This window comes from Adelges cooleyi, unplaced genomic scaffold (genome assembly GCF_023614345.1).
Source record: "Adelges cooleyi isolate 19-005CV unplaced genomic scaffold, UGA_ACOO_1.1 ACOO_flye_CR_arks_rails_tigmint_CR_PRNA_30, whole genome shotgun sequence".
Taxonomy (NCBI): Eukaryota; Metazoa; Arthropoda; class Insecta; order Hemiptera; family Adelgidae; genus Adelges; species Adelges cooleyi.
Window position 1 is genome coordinate 13,262,157 of NW_026095971.1, and position 22,967 is coordinate 13,285,123.

General features: G+C 31.3%; 1 protein-coding gene across 1 annotated transcript in view; it reads right to left on the minus strand.

The window, feature by feature from the left end:
• The window catches only part of LOC126837932 (cadherin-89D), a 30,624-nt gene that overhangs the window by 2,096 nt on the left and 5,561 nt on the right, over positions 1–22,967 (minus strand). The window contains exons 2-15 of the mRNA XM_050571943.1: positions 17,274–17,352; positions 5,381–5,511; positions 5,163–5,312; positions 4,645–4,753; positions 4,227–4,564; positions 3,963–4,166; positions 3,530–3,894; positions 2,850–2,976; positions 2,529–2,769; positions 2,319–2,465; positions 2,086–2,260; positions 1,569–2,029; positions 924–1,498; positions 24–841 (exon numbers count right to left, since the gene is read on the minus strand). Of these exons, the coding sequence (XP_050427900.1) occupies positions 24–841; positions 924–1,498; positions 1,569–2,029; positions 2,086–2,260; positions 2,319–2,465; positions 2,529–2,769; positions 2,850–2,976; positions 3,530–3,894; positions 3,963–4,166; positions 4,227–4,564; positions 4,645–4,753; positions 5,163–5,312; positions 5,381–5,511; positions 17,274–17,352 (3,920 nt within the window). The remainder of the gene's footprint in view (positions 1–23; positions 842–923; positions 1,499–1,568; positions 2,030–2,085; positions 2,261–2,318; positions 2,466–2,528; positions 2,770–2,849; positions 2,977–3,529; positions 3,895–3,962; positions 4,167–4,226; positions 4,565–4,644; positions 4,754–5,162; positions 5,313–5,380; positions 5,512–17,273; positions 17,353–22,967) is intronic.

Consider the following 22,967-nt stretch of genomic DNA (forward strand, 5'->3'; position numbering starts at 1 on the left):
TAAGTTTATAATATTACACTCACTCAAAACTCTCACTATGCTCTGAAGGAATAATAGTGTAGCTTATAGACGATGCAAATCGTCGGTAGCGTGGCGTAACATTCAGCTTCAAGATTTCTAATGGCACTAAGCAATTTTCTTCTACTTCCACTTCCAAGTAGCGGAGTTCCAAGAGCGGTTCTTCAGCGTCTAAATTTTTATCAGCCACGCTAACTACCAATAGGGCAGCATTGTCTTTTCTAGGTGTACCTGAATCTGACGCAATCACGGTAACGTTATAAATTCCTCCTAAAAGCGGGGTTTTTAAAGTCACCACTCCGGTTTTTCTATCAATTTCAAAATACTGTGCGCCCGACCCGAACAGGCTGTACTCCACTTCGGAATTTCCACCTTCTACCCCGTCAGGATCTTCCGCTACGATTCGAGTGACCACCGTACCAGACGTTCCGACCTCGGTCAACGTCACCTCGTACACGGGTACGGTTAGTTCACCTTCAAATCCTTTAAGTCCAATTTCGTCAGCCATCAGCTTACGAATTCTGTGATGATTGCGAAACTGCGGTGCATTGTCGTTAATGTCCAAAACTTTAACGATAATATCGACGGTAGAAGGAGTTCCGCCCGATTTTCTTTTACCCGATAGCCGCAGATCGTACGAGTCCCTAGTTTCCCTGTCTAAATCACCGCTCACTGTTAAGCATCCACCATCCGTCACGGAAAAAATGGGATTCCTGTAATTCCGCCGGGAAAGAGAATAAGAAACTGACGTTTCTTCAGCAGTCAGACAGCCCACTTCATGTTGTTTGTAAGAACCCTCCGGCACCCAAAACTCAAATGATCTATTATAAAAAAAAAAATTAAAAAATACGTCGAATAACAAATACATAACGCAAGCCCTAAACAGGTTGACTTTAACGGTTACTTTTTTGAAACAGCAAGTCTTCTTCAACGTATACCGTCAATAAAATCCAAGTCATTAATCCGTCCCCGTCCTCCGCGGTGACGTTCAACTCTTGTTCGCCGATTTTCAACTGTCCGACTACGGATAGCTGCCCTGAAACCGGATGAACGGCAAACTCCATACCGCTTCTGGCTAACTTGTACGTGATGGTCGATACGCTTGTGTCGGCGTCTTCAGCTTGGACAGCTAGTACGGGCGAACCTGGTTGTATGGTCTCGGGAAGCCACACGATGAGGGTAACGGTTGAATTGTCCAAACGATGTGGGACTGTGTAATCACCAAGTATAACGGAAATATTTGAATGAGAACTCACAGCGACTCGGAGCTTTTCATTTGGATATACGGTGACGTGTGTAAATGATGGAACATTGTCATTAACGTCGATTACGCGTATTGATAGAGTAGCCACCGAAGACAGATTACCCCTGTCAGTAGCCACGATTTTTAGATGATAAACGCTTCTAGTCTCTCTGTCCAGTAAAAAATTCGAGACAGTTACCGTTCCGGACTCTTTGTTGATTGTAAACATTTCACTACCTATACAAAAAATAACACGTTTAAACTTAAGTTGTACAAATACCTAATATTATAAGATATTCGCGTTGACCTTCTCCTTGCAAGATCAATGAATACATAGAATTTGGACCGAAATCTCTGTCAAACGTTTTGATTGGAGCGTTTAGATTTACTAGGGTGCCGTCTAAACTGTTTTCCAATACCGAACCCTCGTAACTAGCTTTTTGGAACTCGGGTGCATTGTCGTTTTCGTCTTCGACTATAACGCGGATCTGGAATATGGTTGCATGGTGGATACCGGTTTTAGTCTTGCGATCCGCAATCACCGTCAGTTTATAACTCTCTTTGGTCTCTCTGTCCAACCCGGATTTTGTAAATAAAACGCCATCTTCCGACACGGTGAACAGCTCTCCGTCGTCTGGATCGGCTACTATGAACTTAGGCTTTGACATGTTCGTCGAATTCGATGTATCGGTATTCCCAAGTCTGCCCACCGCTATTCCTGGTAGATTTTCCCGTATCCGGAATACTAAGCTGATGGGATCCACAGTTCTGTAAAAAAAAAACATTAAACTATTAGACAACATTTTTAATTGCGTAATTTTTACTTTGTCAAGGTTTGACTGGAATCCGAGTAAACTATATGAATGGTCACGTTTGTGGTGATTGTCATGTGACTGTGGTCCGTTGCGACTGCTTCAAATTCGTAATCGGTTCTTTCAAAATTCGTTATGACTTCAACCACCGATATGGTACCGCTTTTTTCTTCCACGGCAAACGGCACTGCATTACAATTATTTCGTGAATAAAACATGCGTTTAAAAATTAAAATACTACATACCTCCTTCCTTATAAGTGTGTAGTAGGTCGTAATCGACATTAGAGTTATCTGAAACGACCCTAATCTGTCCGACGCTAGTGCCTACAGGAACGTCGCTGCCTACCCAAAACTCGTAAGGTGCATTAACGAAATCGGGATTGGTGATTTCTGCAGCGGTAAAAATTATAAGTCATTATGTGTCAAGTTAACGGATGCTTACTCTCCTTATACCTTCTTCCAAGACATTGATGGTAACCACGGCCAGTGAGTATCGCATTTCACTTGGATTTAACGGTTGATCCGACGCGTTTACAATCACCGTGAGCTTACCCGGATTTAAAGGAGTAACGATAGCAAACAGTTCGCCGGTGTCGGAATTAACTCCAAAAATATCCGAATCGTTATTGGCTACATACGGAATTTTGTATAATACCCTTCCATTAATTCCTTCGTCAGGATCGACGGCTTCAACCTAGTAAAAAATAATTGCAAAATAATCCAACATTCCTCAACTTCCATCACTATCATTTAATTAGTAAAATCATAGCCAACTTTTCCGATTGTAGCTTTGACGGGTACATTCACTCGAGTAGTAAAGAAGTATTGGTTACTGGGAACGAACACCGGACTGTTGTCATTAATGTCGAGTAGTGTCACTTCAACACTAACGAATGCATCGCTATAACATAAAAAGAACTTTACATAATGTTGGTAGTGTCAAAAGTGTTTAAGTTATAATTTTTGTCAACAAGCTTCTGGGTATAAAATATTTGACGTCGTCGGTTTTAATTCCATGGAGTTAAAATAAAAGAACTAATGAATACCAGCATGAAAAAGTGCACTTAAATTTTTTTTTTCTCTTATATGTTATAAATAGCGTTGTACTTTTTTGTTCAATTCACTTCAGTTATGCTTATATCAACTTGGTTTAATAGTTTATACGTGACTGAATTCTGTGTAGTATAGTTATTTTTTATCACAATTTACACTAAGTAGAATTAGCTACCTTACAAATCGTTTTTTCATTCTTCTTTGTCAGTTACTATCACCCTACTTATCACATAAATCATTATTATCTTTGTATCTTAAAAACGTTCAATCACTTATTTCCCACACTAGTGGATATCACTTTAGCCCTAACAATTGTCCAGCAGTTTTTATTAAATTTTACTTACTGTCGAAAGTACTCCCTGAATATTATAAGGTTTGAATTAGTAAGTAATTGCACTTACCCAGTTTCTTTTTGTTGTATGACAAACGGTATCTTCTCTCGTGCGTACACGCGGAGAGAAAAGCTAGATTTTTGTTCGCGGTCCAACTTCGTATGATTCCGCACTGTTATCCACCCGGTCTTACCGTCAATGGTGAACGCTTGGCTGGGATCCACCAGATGGTAGACGAACTCACCGTTGTCTCCCTGGTCAAGATCGGTAGCGACCACTCTGAGTACATTGTACCCATTAGGAATATTTTCGGGTACACTGACATTGTAGGCATCCACCTCGAACTTGGGTTGATTATCGTTTACATCAGTCACTTCAATTTCAACTTCGGCGAACGTCCTTTTCGAAGGGTTGTTCATGTCCATAGCTTGAATCTGCGTTCAAATTTGAATTATATTACTACTAAAAAGAAGATGATTTTTTATGCTCGCTCGACGATTACCTTAAGTAAAAATATATTTGATGGCAGCAGGTCAGCGTCGATTTCTTTATTTAAGTAAATTTTACCGGTCATATGGTCTATGTGAAATATATCTTCATCGAAGTCGGACGCCAACGCGTATCTTATGGTTGAGTTCAAAGCGTTGTTGCCGTAGTACGCGTTTATAGGCGGATTAAACAAAATCTCTTGAATAATCCGTTTGCCCTGCGTAAAAAAACTATGTTGATTAATTTATAACATTTTCAATGCGATTATAACGCGTACCGTAATTGGAAAATGCTCTTTGAACTGACTATGATACACCTCGTTGGTAAATTTTAGTACTCTCGACTCATCGCGCCTCACCCTCACGTCGACTGTTGTGCTAGTGTTTCTCGACGGTATCCCTTCGTCTTTGGCGAAAATGTCCAACAGAAAACGGTCGTCTCCGCTATCATAATTTAACGACTCTTTCAGTATGATAGCAGCCGACCCATCGGCATCCATGACCAACGAAAATTTTGCTTGGGACTTAGAAGCTGCGATTAAGTAACGTACATCGGAATTCGGAGTTGACGGTTTGTCGGCATCCAAAGCTCTTATGTTTTTCACGATAGTCGTTCCTAAATTTTTATAAAAAAAACATATAATATATGTATTCTGTTTTTCAATATTCATTAAAGAAATAATGTGTAACTTTTACCGATTGGTATGGATTCAGAAACTTCAGCGTTATATGGTGCACCGATGAAGAACGGATTGTTGTCGTTTACATCCTCGATTTCGACTGTAATCATCACCGACGCGCTAGCCTAGTTAATTAGTGCATTATAATTAATAATAAATAAACCGTGATATATAATATTATAATATGTAATAATACTATAAAAATAACAAATAATATTACATTTATAGTTTTATATGCCAATCAAACGTACGTTAGTAGACATTTGAATGCTCGATTATTTAAAGATTTATAATAATACAAAATTGCCAGGTGATTAAATGAAACTGGATGAGTAAATAATACTTTTACATATTATAATGTCTTAGCCAAACTTTTTCATTTCAAGATAAAAATCGATCCAAACGTGTAGAAATATATAATTATATTATAATAAGGTAATTTAAGCAATATTAAAGTTACTTACTTATCACCAAAATCAATTATATCAGATGACATTTTTTTTATTCAAGTTTTTCTACTGTAAATTAGCTTACCGATGTGTCGTCGACACCGCACACAAGTTTGACTTTGATTTTGTCAATAGGGTTAGGACGATCTACTAAGTCGCCCAGGGACCGCGCTAACCTCAGGGAAATCGTCGTTCGGTTGATTGTACGGAATTTAAAGAACGCCACGTCATCGTTCTGTTAAAGAAAATTGTATTCTATAAACTAGTTTATCATTTTGCTTTTTATTTCATCAATATTATTACATTTTCCACTGGTTGCAAGCTGAGGCTTCTCCTCGGGTGCACTTCGATTTGTGTCACTTCAGATCCGACGGCTGCGGTTTCTAGTAACCGTACTATTCTGTGGTGGTTGTCGATAGGATAAAACTGGCAACCTATAATGACATAATAATGCTGTTATTAATTTAAGTACTTCTGTTGTGCAATTTAATCTAACACAATAAAAATAAATGTGATTGTTGTGCCAAAATCAAGTCCCTCGTGTATTTAATGCATTCAAAAACATTAACAAATGTTAAAATGGTTAAGCTGTAAGATTAAATTCTATTAGTAGCATTTTCCTAATACAAATCGATATATGTACAGTGTACACATAAATCATACACAGTGGTGCAATTAAGCTAAGCTCTCCTTTGTCACTTGAAATCCACTCAACATTTTTAAAATATAACCGACAAAGAATACATTTTACTAATCGTTTATTTCGGATTATTATTATTATAGTAGGAACCCCCAAAAAGAAAAATATATATATAAGTTTATTGCACTACTGAGCATAAATACTTATATTTATATTTATATACTTATATTAATACGTATATTTTAAGAGCACGTGTAACACTTTTTAATACTTAAAGTATTTTAAATTAAATTATATGTAAAAAATCAATTTGTTATTGGACAAACTCAAGAATATAGATTAATGTAAAGAAATAATTAAAAAAAAAAACCCTATAATATTTATAACGTTTTTATGAACGTTATAAATACGTTATAACGTTCTACCCTATAATATTTTTATTTTAAGTAAAATTTAAAATGCTTTGGGCGTTGCAAGACTTACAGATAACACAATACAAATATATGAGCAGTACGTTTTTAAAACTGTTGGCTTTGCTTAAAGTAATGACACTATGGTAAACCGCTATAACAAAATTGTTTTTCAATTAAAAAAATACAAAAGTAAGTTTAGACCATCGGAAAACACTAAATCAAGTTCATAATAAATCAATTAGTGTTATTAAAATACCGAAGTTCCATACAAATGGAATCCGATTATTGCAGGCGAACTCAGTCTAGGACTCTGCAATTACTTACCGTTAGTATAAAATACAATTATTTAAAATGATTAAATATCGAAAAATCGTTAAGATCCCATTTATCTAGGTCCTAATCTTTTGGGTTTCGATTCATTTACTCCTATAAAAACAACTTTAATTGCGTGTCTCTTTGGTAGTCCGCAAGTATAATTTTGCGTAACACTAGACATTTTCAACAAATATGCAGCTATTAAAGTTTGAGAAAAAAAACAAAAAAGTCGCTATGAATTTTGAAATTTAAAAATAATTTAAAAGTCATCAGCTAAATTGAATTAGTAATTGAACAACAAAATGTTATTATGGATAGATTGTATTTTTTTTTTTTGCGTTGTATCTGTGAAATTAATTGACACTTTATGCAATAGCAATACAAGAGTAATAAACAGCGTAATTGGTCTTTTCAGATAATTATACTCACTATATTGTCCAATGAATGAACACTAATAAGTAATTATGAAAGCATACCGACAGTTTTTATGTATTGACTAGATAATGTAATACACTTGATTACTACATTGATTAAATATTCTATTGAATAAATCACTTGCATAACCAAACAGTTCAGTGTTATATCAAGAATTATTCTTTATTATAGTATAAAATTTTCAATTAATGTTTGGTACCTGATATCTTAACAACGTTATATATTACTCAATATTAGTATACATCATTATTACACTATTAAACCTGTACATTACAGTACAGTGTGATATCGAAATTAATAATTAGATCAATATAGTCTGTGTGTTATTTTATTACAAATATATTTAAAAGTAATAGGTAGTAAGATATTATTCAATAATCACTGTGGTGATTTACCATAATAACATGGTATGTTATTAAATTAAATGTATGTATTTTGTATTAAAATACAATTAATACTGTATTAAATATTATAGTTCCATAATTCAACTCTTAAATGACCTATTTTAGTATATTATAGTATCATGTACACAAATCATTGGTTATAACATTTTAGTTACAACCAATTCGATTTTACACAAGGTTAAAAATGGTCCTTGTGGTTATACTTTTTACTTTTATTATGCATTATTATGAGTAAACTGTGGCAAGGTAAAATACCTATAAATTCTATAACAAATCTATACAGCATCCACCCATCTTCACATGTATTTCAGAGGCTATCAATAGGGTTATTCCCGTCAATATGAGCTATTAAATAATGTCCACCACTGGACACTTTTACCTTCATTACCTACACAACTTTTAAAATTTTAATTTTTAGGAAAATCGGTCAGTTGAATATAAAACTTATCATATACCAACGTTAGTGTAATCAGATTCTTTGAGTTGTTTAATTATAAATAATAATTATTTCATCCCAGTTAGAGTGGTAATTAATAGTTCATATTGGGAAAATTACTAAAAACTATAACTAGATCTTATAAAAAATAATATTGACAATCCCTTATTAAATGATGTTTTATTTTTAACACTACTTTCAGAATAACAATAATTCTACGAATCTATTAAAAATTCAGGGATCGAAATAGTTTCAATGTTTTATGGAATGCTCTTTAAATACAGTTATCGATATAAGTTGACAAGGCAAAAATATATTAAAAATCTTTTCCCTTAAAAGGGGTGAAAACGTAACCTGATCTAATTTAATCATTTTTCATTATACTATTCAGGCCATTCTACTTAGGATTGGGATGAAAATATATGCTTAGATTTTAGAAATTGTTCAAATACATAATTTAGGATATTGTGCTTCTGTTTATTTATATTACTTACTCACTTTTATAAGACATTCTCTGGATAGTCATATAATTTATCTAAGTAGGTATTTGTGCTCTTATTGTAATTTATTGGTGACAGCTACCTCATATTACTCTATGTCCTGTAAAAATATCTGTAAAGGAGTCGTCGTGTCGCTGATATTAATCGATTTAGACAAAAGTTTATTAGTTAAGATACGAAAATGTTTCTCATCTGATTTAATACGATAAGACTACGGGTTGTAAAGTCGCCAGCTGGGTAATGTGTAAGATACAGTTAGACCACATAACTCAAAAGTCATAAGACTTATAAGTCTAGCTTCTGCAAAATACAAAACACCAACATAAATCGAAAAAAACTTTAATACTTACGTATACTATTTTTATTGTATCTATTATAATTATTGATATTATTGTTATTACTTATTACTGTTAGTATGGTTAACTTCAAGTATTCGATATGTAGTCTAAATGTGTTTGAGTGTACACTGTACTTTAATTCTCTACATGGAAGACAAAAACAACATTATATAATATGTAACGTTTAAAATATAAATGTTTAATTGTTGAAAACATACTCGTAGTTCATACATTGGTCATAATTAAAAATATTTTTAAACATTTTGATTTTTTCCAGTTCATTTTGTCCAAGAGTAAATCACATAACTCGATATTAGAACTTTTCAACTTAAATTTAACTATATTTAATAATGTTTGAGTTTCTAGGTAATAAAAGGTAACAACAATATTCATAAAAGTGAGTTGTCAGTTTTAGTCTTATAGTTCTTTTAGGAATGTTTGTCTATTGAACAGCTACTTTGGGTTATATTAAGAAAAAAATTTCTCCCGAACAGTTCGAATTCGTGCATAATCGAAAATTGGTTTTACGATTAGTCGGAATCGTTCTTGAGTTCCATTCGGCCAGTCAATAACCTAACCTAGCAGCGCAGGGATTTCAGTGTTAACGGCGCCAGCTTGACGTACCATCATACTGTGCACACACACACACACACACGGTGCAACTGTCGCTATTATGTTCACTGATAAAACCGTGAAATTAATAAAATAAATAATGTAAGTGCACCGGTCACATTTGATTTGCCCTAATACACACCACAGCCCGTTTTGGTTTTGCGCAACCGCCGTCGACCGACAAAATTTCCGTCTCGCCAGCAGCAGCCAAGCAATTTATTTCGAATATCAATATATACAACTCACAAACAGTATTCGTGTACGCCCTATAATATGAGTTTTTTTACACAGTATTGTGAGATGTCTGCACAATAATAATATAATACACTGTATTATACTACATTTATATAAACACACGCCGCCACAGCTCGCGTTTAACGTCTGGGACCGGCTTTGATCGATTTACTCACTTGTCATGCGCGATCACAATAATATTGTATGCCAACACTTGAGTAGATACACATAGCTGTAGAATAGTATTATTATGATTTTTTTTTTTAAGGAAATCGCGTTCTCCGGAAAGATTATGTCGTTGCCAAATACCATTACGACCATGATTATGATTATAATACACAAGCGTACATACATATATAAAAGGTTACACAACACATTGTGTAGTGCCACCGATTTACACCGGATCTCACAATGAAACGGCCGACAATATACGATATATTATACTATTATATATATTGGATCTATTGTCGTCGTAATGATAACAACAATATAATATTTTCAAAGATCACCACTTTCACCACCGATCCACCACCGTCGCCGCCACCGCGATTCCACTATTGTCGCTCGCTTATTTGTTGTTGAATTTTAATACAATTTAATAGTGCACTGTACACCATCATATCCTAAATATTATATTATTATATCAACAAAACATGGACGGGATGATTTCATGCGAATATATTATAATAATATGTTTGATATAATCTGTAACACGATCCAAGCATAATCCGCAACGGATAATGTGAACATTATAGCCGATTTCCGTCTCCATGTCCGTCTTGTACCAACTGAGTACCAGACCAAATCACGTACCTATTTACAGATTTTATAACATCGTCTTGTGCGCTTTTTATATAAATGTTCGATTCTTTCATTGAGTCTCGTTGCCTAGCTACTATTATTTTTTTTCTAACGGACAGAAAAAATATTCCAGCGAGTAGTCAGCCCGTCTGATTAGACTCAACCATTATAATGATAATAACAGTTATAACAGTTGTGTGACAAGTGTTTGTTTAAATCACGGTCGCGACGATAACAATGTAATATTTATAAATTTTTTGTAGAAAACTACTCGACTCGATAGCGATTATAATAATATTAGGTACATTATACAAAATACAATCGACCAGTGCAATTTCCATAAACGTTCGCCGATTTTGACATCGCCGCGGTCGCACTGCAAACGTTTCAGGAAAAAAATAAATTACAATTTAAGTACCGTACTGTATATTATAATAATAACATTATGTGCCTTTTTTTTTGTCAATGCGCGCAATATATGTTTTTGTTATCACATACACAACAATTTCATAATAGTGTACTTTAGTGCATTAGTTGTCCGTTCCAAAAATTGCAAATCGTTATGAAGTACAAAAAGAAAAGAAAAACACATTCTTGGCTGAGAAAATTATTTTTCTTTTTGTTGTCAAATTAAATTAAATAGGTAATATAATAATAAGATCAAAAAATATATATTATTCAATGAACAATTTTTTTTACTCACCCTATCAGCGTTTAAAAATAAACAAAAACATTTTTAAACAAGTACAAAAATTATACTAAAAAAATCACAGTTTACTTACAAATTATATGGTCCATCGCATTTAATTATATTAAACCACATATAATATGTTTTATAATGATCTTTATTTTTTTATTTTTAACAAAATTAGCACCCGAAGGTAATGACCGCAGGTCGTAGTTTATTATAACAATGTTCTTTGTGTGTAATTTATCAAATTTATAATTAATATTAATAATATTTCTTGAACAATATTTTACGCGTTCAATCGTAGCATCTACTTAAGCTGTCGAATTAGTTGTAATTATTGTTGACATTTTATAGTCAAATAAACAGGCGGTGTTACACATTTAAGAAATTAAGATTTAATTCAGAAATAGTAATATTATATCAATAAATATATAAAATAAATATGCATATTGATAAACTAATTGAATACTTACATTTTTTATTATCGTAGTTCATGTATTCTCACATACAAGACATCAAAAAGAATCATTTAAATTCTTAATAATATTATTACAAAAATTATTGTCTTCGCTTACATTAATAACTATTAATATACGAAATAGCGTTTACTCGACAACAAACTAAAACGTATTAGCAAACTAATCGAATTATATATTTGAATTGTATTAAGAATATGTATTCAATTTCACTTTATATTGTAATTTTAATAATAACGTCGTAGTAGTGAACTAATTCGCCGTTTGGTAAATTTAATTGAATTTATAAATGCCTATTCTATAATACATATTGGTATAGCTGTTCTTTAACATTCTATATAAATAGTATACACCTATTTTACATATTGTTCATCAATTGTTAGACCACCATCGCCTAAGTATAATATATATTTCTCATCTTTGATGATATTTTCTGACACAAGGACAACGTAAAATTGAATTAACATATTTTATGATAGTAATAATATTATATTGACATAATTATTTCAATCACATTTCCTAATTTTATTATTTTTCTCGCTTTCTATTTGTTTGTTATATTATATTATTCGTTTTTTAAGTATGCACGAAAGTGACATAAAATTCATTTTTAACCTTATTATTTTTAAACGAAGGCTATATTTTATATTTTACTAGGTGGATATTTTTTACACTTACCTTATGATATTGCCGAGTAACATTAACGCCAAAAACACCTACTTGCACGATTGTTTTCTAAGGTTAAAAACATTTATACGATACACGACAAGTAACATAGCTACTTTTGTAGTGTTATACGTTTTAAATAAAATTGCCATATTAGAAAAATTAGATTTTGTAAAGGTAACCACTAAATATTCAATAAATCCGTCAACATTTCGTTAATGAGTGTTCAAAAAATGTAATGCTTGTAATAAAACTGCCTTCTAATGGTCACTAATGTCGCTGTATATAATAATAATAATTGAAAGTAGGTCAATTTAATTTGGTCAAAAAACTTAACTAATGTATTAAGTGTAGGAACGTGCCAGACAAAAGGAACGAAAAAAACGTATTTTTATTAATTAAAAACCGGGCCGATTTCGTCCGTCAAATTATGATGTGAAGGTGATACCTTAATCATTATTTTCTAATATTAATTTATAACAATGGTGTAAAAGAAAATAATCGTCATTGAGAAAATCGCAGTCGAATCACGTATTTATAAAACGCGTTGGTCCACTACAGAAGTTGTACACTAAACTAAATTTACTTTTCCTACCGGAAGACACATTTGAATACCAGATTTTACATTCAGGACACTAGTTCTATAATATGGGATGTAAGATTCGTCCATTAAAAAAAACGAAATGCATTTTACTATATTCGACTGGGAAACGATACAGTTTGTTGTAACGTATAGGCATGTTTATTATATTGAGTATTGATTGTTGAAATAATTAGCAAAAACTGGTTTATTACTAATAGATATTTGATATTATTAGTCATTCTGTCTAAGGAGTATCTGTAAACAAGTTCTGTGCTGTACAATAACAAGGAAACTAGGCGCTTTTAATTTTTTTTTTTTAAATAATCCGGAAGTAAAGACTCCTGCAACAACATCATCCGTCGACTTTCCTACGAAATTACACTCTAACTCTACCACCACAGTAATTTTTTATTTATTCACAATCTACATAAGTCGGTCGATTTTTTATCAAGACCGTCATGATTTATTTAAATTTTGTCAAATTGAATGACATATTATAAAAAAGTTATAAAGTAATAACTAATAACAAAAATAAATTAATCATTAATATTAACTTGCTAAAATTTCACACCTAACCTACATATTATATAGAACAAAACTTTTTCATTGCGTATTAAATGTATAGAATTATTTTAGGCATTATTATTGCAAAATAATTTAACGAATAGTAGTATAATCCAAGAGTTAGTTTTGCAGAAAATTCCATTTACAATAATTAGTATGTATTATTTTATTTTAAGATTTTGTGCTTTTAAAATAATACAAATTTAAATACTATAACTATAGGTGATAATGGAGTCATAGTGTTATAATGATGTGTCCTATATCAACCATAATAATTATATAGTTGATTAAACTATACACACTTTTTTCTGTAGGTTATACAACGATAATATAGTCAGGTAATGTTTCTCAATTCCCGAAACTCCCTACTTCATAAACATAGAAAAATGGCGCATCTTTATAACTTCTTGATAGGAAAAGGAACTAAGATTTTTATGGAATACGAGTTGTGGTAGTCGACAAGCTAAAAGTCGATGGTTGTTCAGGTCTAATTTCGACTAGTGTCTGCGGGAGTCAGTATTAAATTTGCAGCGTTCGCGGTGTGATCTTTTTTTCGTGTACGCATTACTTCCTTTCTTCTTTAGTCGGATGATACACGGCCGTTCCATTACATTATATGCTCCATTAGAAAATCATCTGATCGATTTACCGTCCGACGACATTAGCATTTGGCTGTGGTGAATCAATTACCGTGCTGTAAATAATACATCAGATACACACATATTGTGTTCTCTCTGAAACAAGTACGGACACCATCTACAGCATTTAACCTAAAAATTTTCGACGGCGTGCGTTATGTAGGTCGATCGCCGATCAAACGGTTATTTAAAGAGTCTCGTGATGTGTAAAAGTGTGAACTGTCCGAGGAACCGATGGACGACGATCCGAAATTCTCTTTTTAAGTCAACCCGAGAATCCGATAAAATAGTTAAGAGCCACCGGCGTCCATTAATAACCCTTTAATTAAAACCTTAAACGTTTTATTTTATTTTGCTAGAAATTCGCTTAATTATTATCGTTTTATTCATACTATATTACCGGTAAACAAGAAAAAGCAATTCAAAACTTATGAAAAAAAAAAAACAAAGTCTATTCGGAAGTAATAACAAATCACCGACCTACGGAAATCACGTACACCGGGATTATATTATTCTTTGTAATCCGAATATAATAATAATAATAATAATACTTTACTCGTAATAGAAGCAGTAATATTTTAGCATCGCCAGATTTGTATAAAGTGGTTTTCGAAAAAGTTGATAGTTTAAAATCATATGAAAAATCTACCGACAAACGCTGAATAGAAAAGTGTGTAACGCGGAGATACATTAACATACAAAAACGATAACCGGAAATTGTCCAAATACGAGAGCCATTCATACATTATGGCAGTGATCACATTACGTTATTTCCTTTTCATCTCGACACACTGATGGTAAGATGGAAAGTAAATCCCAACCTGGCTTGGTTTATGGCGAAAACTAATGCTAACGCATTATATGATCCATATTATGACATATATATAATAATATATCGTATATTTAATGGTTTAGCGATTCGTTGCTCAGAAGCATGTTGTATGTGTTAAACTTATCGATAAAAACATTATGTTATAATAAGTGAATAGAATATGTATTTTGAAATTTGTTGAAAAAAAATGAAAATGTTAATATTATTAAAGAGGACGATCGTAGTGAGGAGCGAAACTTCACCCGAGACGTTTCCAATAATTACTGCAGCGGGAGAGCAATCTCCGGTGGTGGGACTTGTAGCTAAGTATTTGACACCAAAAATGTTAGCACCTACTGAGGCAATCTGCTAAAACCTAGGGGCGTCCTTGTTATGTGAGATATTTAAAGCAATTATTATAAGTTTTTTTACAATTTTGTAAAGATGAGGATAAAGGACAGCTGTTGATGTTCTATATACGAATAATTATAAGAAGTAAAAGTAATGTTCTCTTAATCAATTTCACAGCATAGTTAGAAATCTTAAAAGTATTCGATAATGCAAATACGATCGTTTTTCACAGTTTCGACCTTGCTTATTCAAAAAAACAATAACCACACAAACAAGAAAAGGTTGATTGAATATCCGGTTGAGCGTGTAACGGGAACTATTTCAACCAAGTCTTTAGATATTAGATGTTGCGCTCAGATAAAATATTTAGAATTTCTTAAAAAATAATTTAAAAACTATTCCCATTTTCCATCAACCCGATATTTAAACTAAGTATAAATACTTGCTGACTTGAGTATAAATAATATCAGTTTTTACTATTATTATTACTCAAAATTCACTTGCGAAAGCATGCCTACCAAAAAGAAAGTAACTAAAACAGTTTGCAGTTACACTTAAAATATTTCATACATTAATTTCTTGGGTATATCAGAAATAATATTATCTCGTTACTGTGTATTTATTTATGTTTTATTTATTATTAACATTTTTGGTTACTAAATTATTTATTAACAAAAACACTTTCAATGCTTAAGTGCCCAGAATAACAATCGGTAACGGCTAACGGTGATTAATAATAATATATCCGTAATGTAGTGAGTATCCAGAATGACCAATCACAAAGTTGTTATATTTTTTTTAATGTATAATATGTGTTGCAAATCAATGTGTATTCGTAAAAATGTAAATAATTTTGTCTATTATAAATAAAATGCTGATCAAAAAATATTTTATTACATTGATCCGTTCATTAAAAATACATATTATTAGTATCGAATATACTGCACAAAATAATAAAACAGATTTAATTAAGTAGTTAAGGGTTAATTATTAATTTAAATATTCGATTATTTTATAATTTATAACCCCTTGTGTTGCTTAAGTTTTATTTGTATTATTTCAAAAAGCTCAAATATTATATGATATTTAAAACTCCAAACATTTGTACCACCGCGGTAATTAAATACTGCGGCATATTATACGGTGAATAATGTATGCTTATAAGTAGAACACATTGTACATTTTGTACGTTAAAATATGAACATTGTTTTAATTGCATGAATAACACCGGTCAAAAAATGTTTATAATTGGTTTCAGTCTAGGTTCTGTTTACTGTAATAATATTTTGATTGTGCATATTGTCAAGAAACATCGATAAATTGTCAAAAATACATTTATTTATAACGTTATTTTAATAAGGTAAGTTAGGTTAGTGTAAATAGGTAGAAATGGGACTAAAAAATCGATTTCCACAAATTTTTCTAACTATATAAAAAACTTATTGTAACACGTATTTTAGATCAAGTTTGTAAATATGTATTTAAAAATAAAACATCTATTGAAAGAGTTAGTAAGAAGATAAAACTGAATGAGAAAATGTATAGATTCGGCCTGGAATGGTTAAAAGTGGTTATTTTACTTTTTTTTAAAGTTGCTAGTTTTTATTTTATATTTATTTTTGGATAATAATTACTACATTTTCCAAACCGTCCAATCCCAAGTGACCAATGTGTGTGTGTGTGTGTGTGTGTGTGTGTAACATCACAATAGGTTCATGGTGCGAACGCGCTTCCAATATCGCTAGAGAAGAGCAACAAACCATTATGATGTCTGCCTACCACGGTTGTTAATAAATCATACGGGATTATAAACTCAACCGTTACAGTCGGCTGTCAGCCGTGAAGGATATTGACAATATTTGATGCACTGCTCACATCTGCCTGTGTATTTTTCATTTGCCCATCAATAAAATATATTTATTGTCAAAAGAGAAATTCGTATTGTTCGAAGCTAATGGTAAGCGAAATCTAGTTACTGTGTATAATAGTAGCTTTATTACAAGTAAATCTGTTTTGTCCGGCGAGACCGTATGCACATATAGCATGGAGTCTGGTAATAAATACACATCATGTTATGTATATAGGTATGTGTAGTGTGTACACTGTACTACAGTATATGTAGTATAATAATGGTCCAAGCTCAACGTGTCATCGATCCACCGGAGCCATGACGGACGACGGTAAACGCGAGACATTAATAAGGATTTAGCGAAAGGAATTTTATTCTTCGAACGACGTGTATAAGGAACGATGTATTTATTATTATTAACACTATCGTTTGTGCTTACCGTTGACTTGTATGGTAGACTTGATGGCGACAAGTATGGCTAAGCAAACGACATATAAGTCCATCCTCGAAAACCCCATCTGAAAACAAAAAGAACATCCAATTATATTTTATGGTCAAGGGGCTGGAAAAAAAGCTGAAACTCCGGATGCGGTACAGAGGTTTTTTGTGCACAAAATACGTAAAGCATAATTATAAAAGAAAATAATATGTAGGATCGTTGTGAAACGAGATCTTTGTTACTATCGTAGTGCCAAAGTAATAATTGATTACAAATCTGAAACGAGTCGAACGACTATGTTATACATTAAACGTTCTATATAGTAACGCTAGATATTTAATAATAATTATTAGGTGGTATTGTTGTTTTTGTGTGTTAGCAATTGAGCGCATCCGCACAAGGTAGTGGATATAAGCGATGGCCGCAGTCCGCGTGGAGAAAGTAAACGGAATATGTATTTGTTTTGTTTTGTTTTTTTCATTTCATTCCGAACGACCCGTAGATACTTTAATGTCTATAACGCGAGTCTTAACGACCCAATGACATGCGTGTCTCATGGTCGGGCCGGGACGTTTGACGAGGTAAAGAGGCGAGGGGAAATTACACGAAGAAAGTGAAATCCCTAAGGAAACTCAATTAAAAATAATGTTTTTTTTTCTTATCGTCTCGTCGCTGAGTTCTTTAGGGAAAAAATTCACCATAACTGTTTAACGGTTTTAATTACCTCACATGTCCATTAAAACCGCCGCGACACGTCACCGAACCGTGTTTGTTATTGTTCGCGTTTATGTACCTACACGACGAGCTAGCTGTACGTGCCCATGAGAGTATTATGTTTTGATTTTTTTTTTTTTTTACATTTTCCGTACACAATTACAACACAATCACGTAAGTCTCGCGAAAATGACACTTTAATTTTCGTACTAATTCCGCTGTATATAACGAATGTATACACTATACATTGAAGTAACCGTCATGCGATCGATTAAGTATGAAGGTACAAGGGATATGGTATTCAAAAAAACCGAAGTGACAAAATGCATTATGTATAAAGAGAAAACGCACGCAAATTTGGGGCCCGATGACCATTATTGTTTAATCATACACTTTTTAAAATTCAGTAAATATACTTTCATAAATAATTACTACGCTATTATACATAGTTTTGTAATGAAATTGTTCTACCTCGCAAGAATTTATAATTATTTATTAAAATTGGATACACCTACCTATATGCAGGAGAGATTACAGTGATAAATAGTAAACTTGTTGTTTGTATGAGGACCTTTTTAAAATGTTTTTGTTTCGAATTATTATTTGAAATGCTTTATCCGTGTACTATTATGTTCATTATAGGTATAACCCTTCCAGTTACATTCGTTTCATGTGCAGAATTCTCCGGCAGTATTTGAAAATAACAACCTTTCGTATTTAAATAAAAATAACCAACTGTGATTGCTTAAGATATTATGTTTTATGTACGTAATAATTGTACCTATAAATGAATAATCAATTCAAACGTACAGTATCGCTATTATATTGGTGTTGCCAAGTCAATAATCGTTCTGTGCTTAATGATAACGATCATCAGCTTCAATATATATAGTTATGTGCATTTAAAAATGTTCCATAAAATTGAGAACTCTCAAAGCTAAAAATGCATATTTAGTTCAAAAAACAAAACAATTTTAAAAGTCGAAAAATATCTAGTGGTAGAAAACTTCCAATATGAGCGATTATATTATAGCCTATATCATATACATTTTATTTTTGTACTTAAGTCTAAACTCTCAAATTTACTCCAACTGAATGTGTTACTTTATGATATAACACATTAATTTAAAAAAATGGAGCAGGCTTATGAGCTAAAACTATAACTTGAATAGTTTTTTTATACATTACATTATGGTTGATTTGCTTTTAACCATTTTAGATATTTGGCTTGTTGGTAAAATATAATTTATTATAGCCAAAATCATAATTTACGAATCGCACTGAATCAAATAATATATTCGTTTTTTTTTTACAAGTAGGTATGCTTATGTAATGGTTATTATACTTATTAATTACTATTTTTGCAATACAAAATCATGATGATAATTTATATCTAATCCTATTATAATGTATACATAATAATGCATAATATAATATTATAACTGTTTTAAAAAAAAATTTGAAAAGCAAAATAAAATGACCGCCGATAATACAATTTCTATAAACTCGGTAACCGTTGATAATTTAAAAATTAGTATCGAACATAAAAACAAACAATTTTTTCACATACAACTCGAAACAGGAAAAATGTTTTATTCTGATTTTCTAAGTATAAATGATTTAAATCGACGCTGCCATAAATCACTAGACGGATTAAAGCGTGTAATATGAGTAACAACAGAAAAACGATTCCTGGCAATGTGAAAGCTAGAATATTAGATAATTCAAAATTGGTCGCGTGAAATATTACAATAACAATGTCTCGATTAGTTTGAATATATTATTACAATCTAAAAATTAAATAAATGTCTCGTTTCTTATTTTTTAAAAAAAATACTAAATTATTATTTTACATTCTTCAAATTTGTATAGCATATTGGTGTTTATTCCTAAATGTATTAGTATTACTTAAATTAACAATGTTAATGTTAAAGTTCAAAGTTTAATATGATGTAATTAACGGGTTGCATGAAACGTTTATTTACTACTTATCTTAATAACAAGATTTAAAAAAAATTGTTTTAAACATTTTAGGATAACTAATAATAATTTGCTTATGCCGAATAACATAATAATATACTGTAACTATACTTATGCTACATACATTATACACATATAAACGAATACTTTAATCTTAAAATAGACATAACATATTGTAATAGTCATCCTGAATATAAGCGGTAATGGCAAAAAACATCCTTATCATAAAACCGCTACAGATCAGTCTGAACTGCACGATTTTATGATCTGTACGATGAGTGATATCTGTGTTAAGCAAAATGAAATTATCGTGACGTTGAGCAAAACAAAGAAATCGAGGTTTTGTCCTTTCTAACAATATATTCCATAAAAATCTAATAGTGTATTATTCTATTCTGTTCAAGTTCTCTTTCGTCAACTATTATAAAAAGCATAATTTTAATTTTCATAATATTTAGTTATCGAAAACACTAATAAAAATTATAAAATATTTTATTACTATATTTAAGAACAATGGGGTTGTATAATTAATAACTGCTAAGGATTTAAATTTTTGAGTAGAAACCATAAAAACCATTGTATTGTATTGTGTTATTAATCCCATTGAACATGTATTTTTATATAGGTAGTCTTTGTACCAAACCTTTTTATAATTTAAATGACAACAGCGTTTACACTTTTATTTTATTAAGAATACCCAGGGTCGATCCTGCTTGAAGTATTTCCACTATACTTATGGACGAGAAGGCCATGATACCGATGTGACTTGCATAAAACTAATACAATTATTGGAAAATAGTTTATTTATTAAGATTTGATAAAAAAACAACATAAGTACAGTGTGATATTATTATATTACAAATTGCAATATGATCATAATTATAATAATATATGAGCTGTTGAGAGCAAAGTGATGTAAGTCACAAAGTTTTAAAGTAGAAATGCTGTACACGTTTTTTTTACGAGAACGTAAAAGTTCCTTGGCCATCTAGTGAAAAACAAGCAAAGAACTCACACTACTTTCGCAGGCAATAGATTGAAGGTAGAATTATTGTGTGGTAGTGTTACTTCAGATTGAGTGAAAATGTGACCTTAACCACTTTTGCTCTCAATGGCTCATAAATTATTTGCAAAAGAAATACTTTAAATGTAAAGAGTAATTTTATCTAAATTGTATTTTTATTATAAAAGCTCGTTAAAAAGTTGAAATTTTTCTTAGTTGTAAGTTGTAACATATTATCTTGTTGAAATAATTATAATCCTATGTGTAGTGTTATTAAGTGGGGTAAAAAATGATTTTTATTAAAAGTAATATTATAAAACATAGTACTTACAATAGAATATAAACTAAAATTATATAAAATGTGCAAATTATACATATATTAATGTTAATCACAGAATCTGTATAAAACTATAATAAGTATCTAATGGAAGTAATAAAATACATTATTCGTTATTAATTGTTCAAGAAATTAACGTGTGACGCTGAACAAGTTTGAGTGAAATCAGTATATAAATAACTACTGCATAAACTAGGGTGTTAACCATTTTCTAGTGTCCTATATAATTATTAATATTATGCTTATTGTTTACACCATGAAGTAGCGTCCTAGTATACACCACTGGAAATTTGCTCCCACGCAAATTACTTCATTAGCTGTAGAATAATAAATATGTGAAATTTTCCTTTTTCATTCATTCAGAGTTTATTTTATTCGTAGATTCTATCCACCAATAACCAGGTAAGACAAGAAGATAATTAATTTAAGTCAATCATGCCATTTTTTAATAATTTCTGAACGATTTAGCGTGACGGAATTTAACTAAACTCGAAAAAAACGTGACTATACTGTTTTGTCGACACCTAAAAAGATCACTAACGATCCGGATCCAATTTCGTTCACCCACGAAGAAGTTGTTGTCTATTACGTATTGTATCATTATTTTATTTCCTTGATGTTCTTAAATTACACTTAAAAAGAACTGTGCGAAGGCTTACTACTACAGATAATTACAATAATCTCGATTAAACTAGATTATTTTAACCTTAGCTTTCTCGAAATATCAGCTATAGAACTCAAAATTATTAAGAATGCGACTTGCCATTAATTTTTTACCTCCATCGTTTGGATGCGTGAGAAATAATAAAAACCTCATCTAATATTAATTATTATTATCCAATGATGGTAATGTTTAGATTTTGTACCTTAACGATATAATTGATTAAAAGATTCCAGTTTTTGAACATTAAAAGGTTTGTTCATTGTTGGGTTCTGTCATCTGGTTACTGCTCCGTAACTTATTTAAGTTCCATTACTAACATTTTTGGTTAGATTCAAAGTCTCGATTGTGGTATTATATTATAGAATACCTTAGTCTAATTTTCAGACCTAAATCCATAAAATAAAGCAAAAAGAAAAAAAAATTTGCCGCCCTTTGGCGAAAAAATGTTTTGATATTTTTTTGTTCGTCATCGTATATGACAAAAGAAATATCTTTATGTCTAAAGATATTTCATACAAATTTTAACTAAGTTGATAATTTAAAAAAAAGTTATAGCGATAGTTTCTAGTTTAGTTCTAGTTGTAGTTTAAATTTTTGAAAATCCATTTTGGCTTCAAGTTCCAGTTGGGTTTAAGAAAACCCATTTCATTTCAAACAAGACATATTACATTTTATTTTAAGTGACTATTAAAAATAATGCTTAACTTTTCTATCTGCATATCTAATAAAAGACAATGAATTACAGTGATTCATTTCTACTAGTTTAATGTCCTATTGGTATTGGCTGCATATTACGTGAATTGTTTTTATTTCGAGTGTCGCAAATAGAAACCCTATTATTTTATTATAGTATTACTGCGATTCTTTGAAATTAAATTCATCCTTAAAGGAAAAAATCCTCTCAACACCTAGTAAAATCGTTTAAGATTGTTTTTCATTGCAAACACATTAAAGAGTTGTATATTAAATTACTTTTTTTTATAAGTAAAAGAGTGC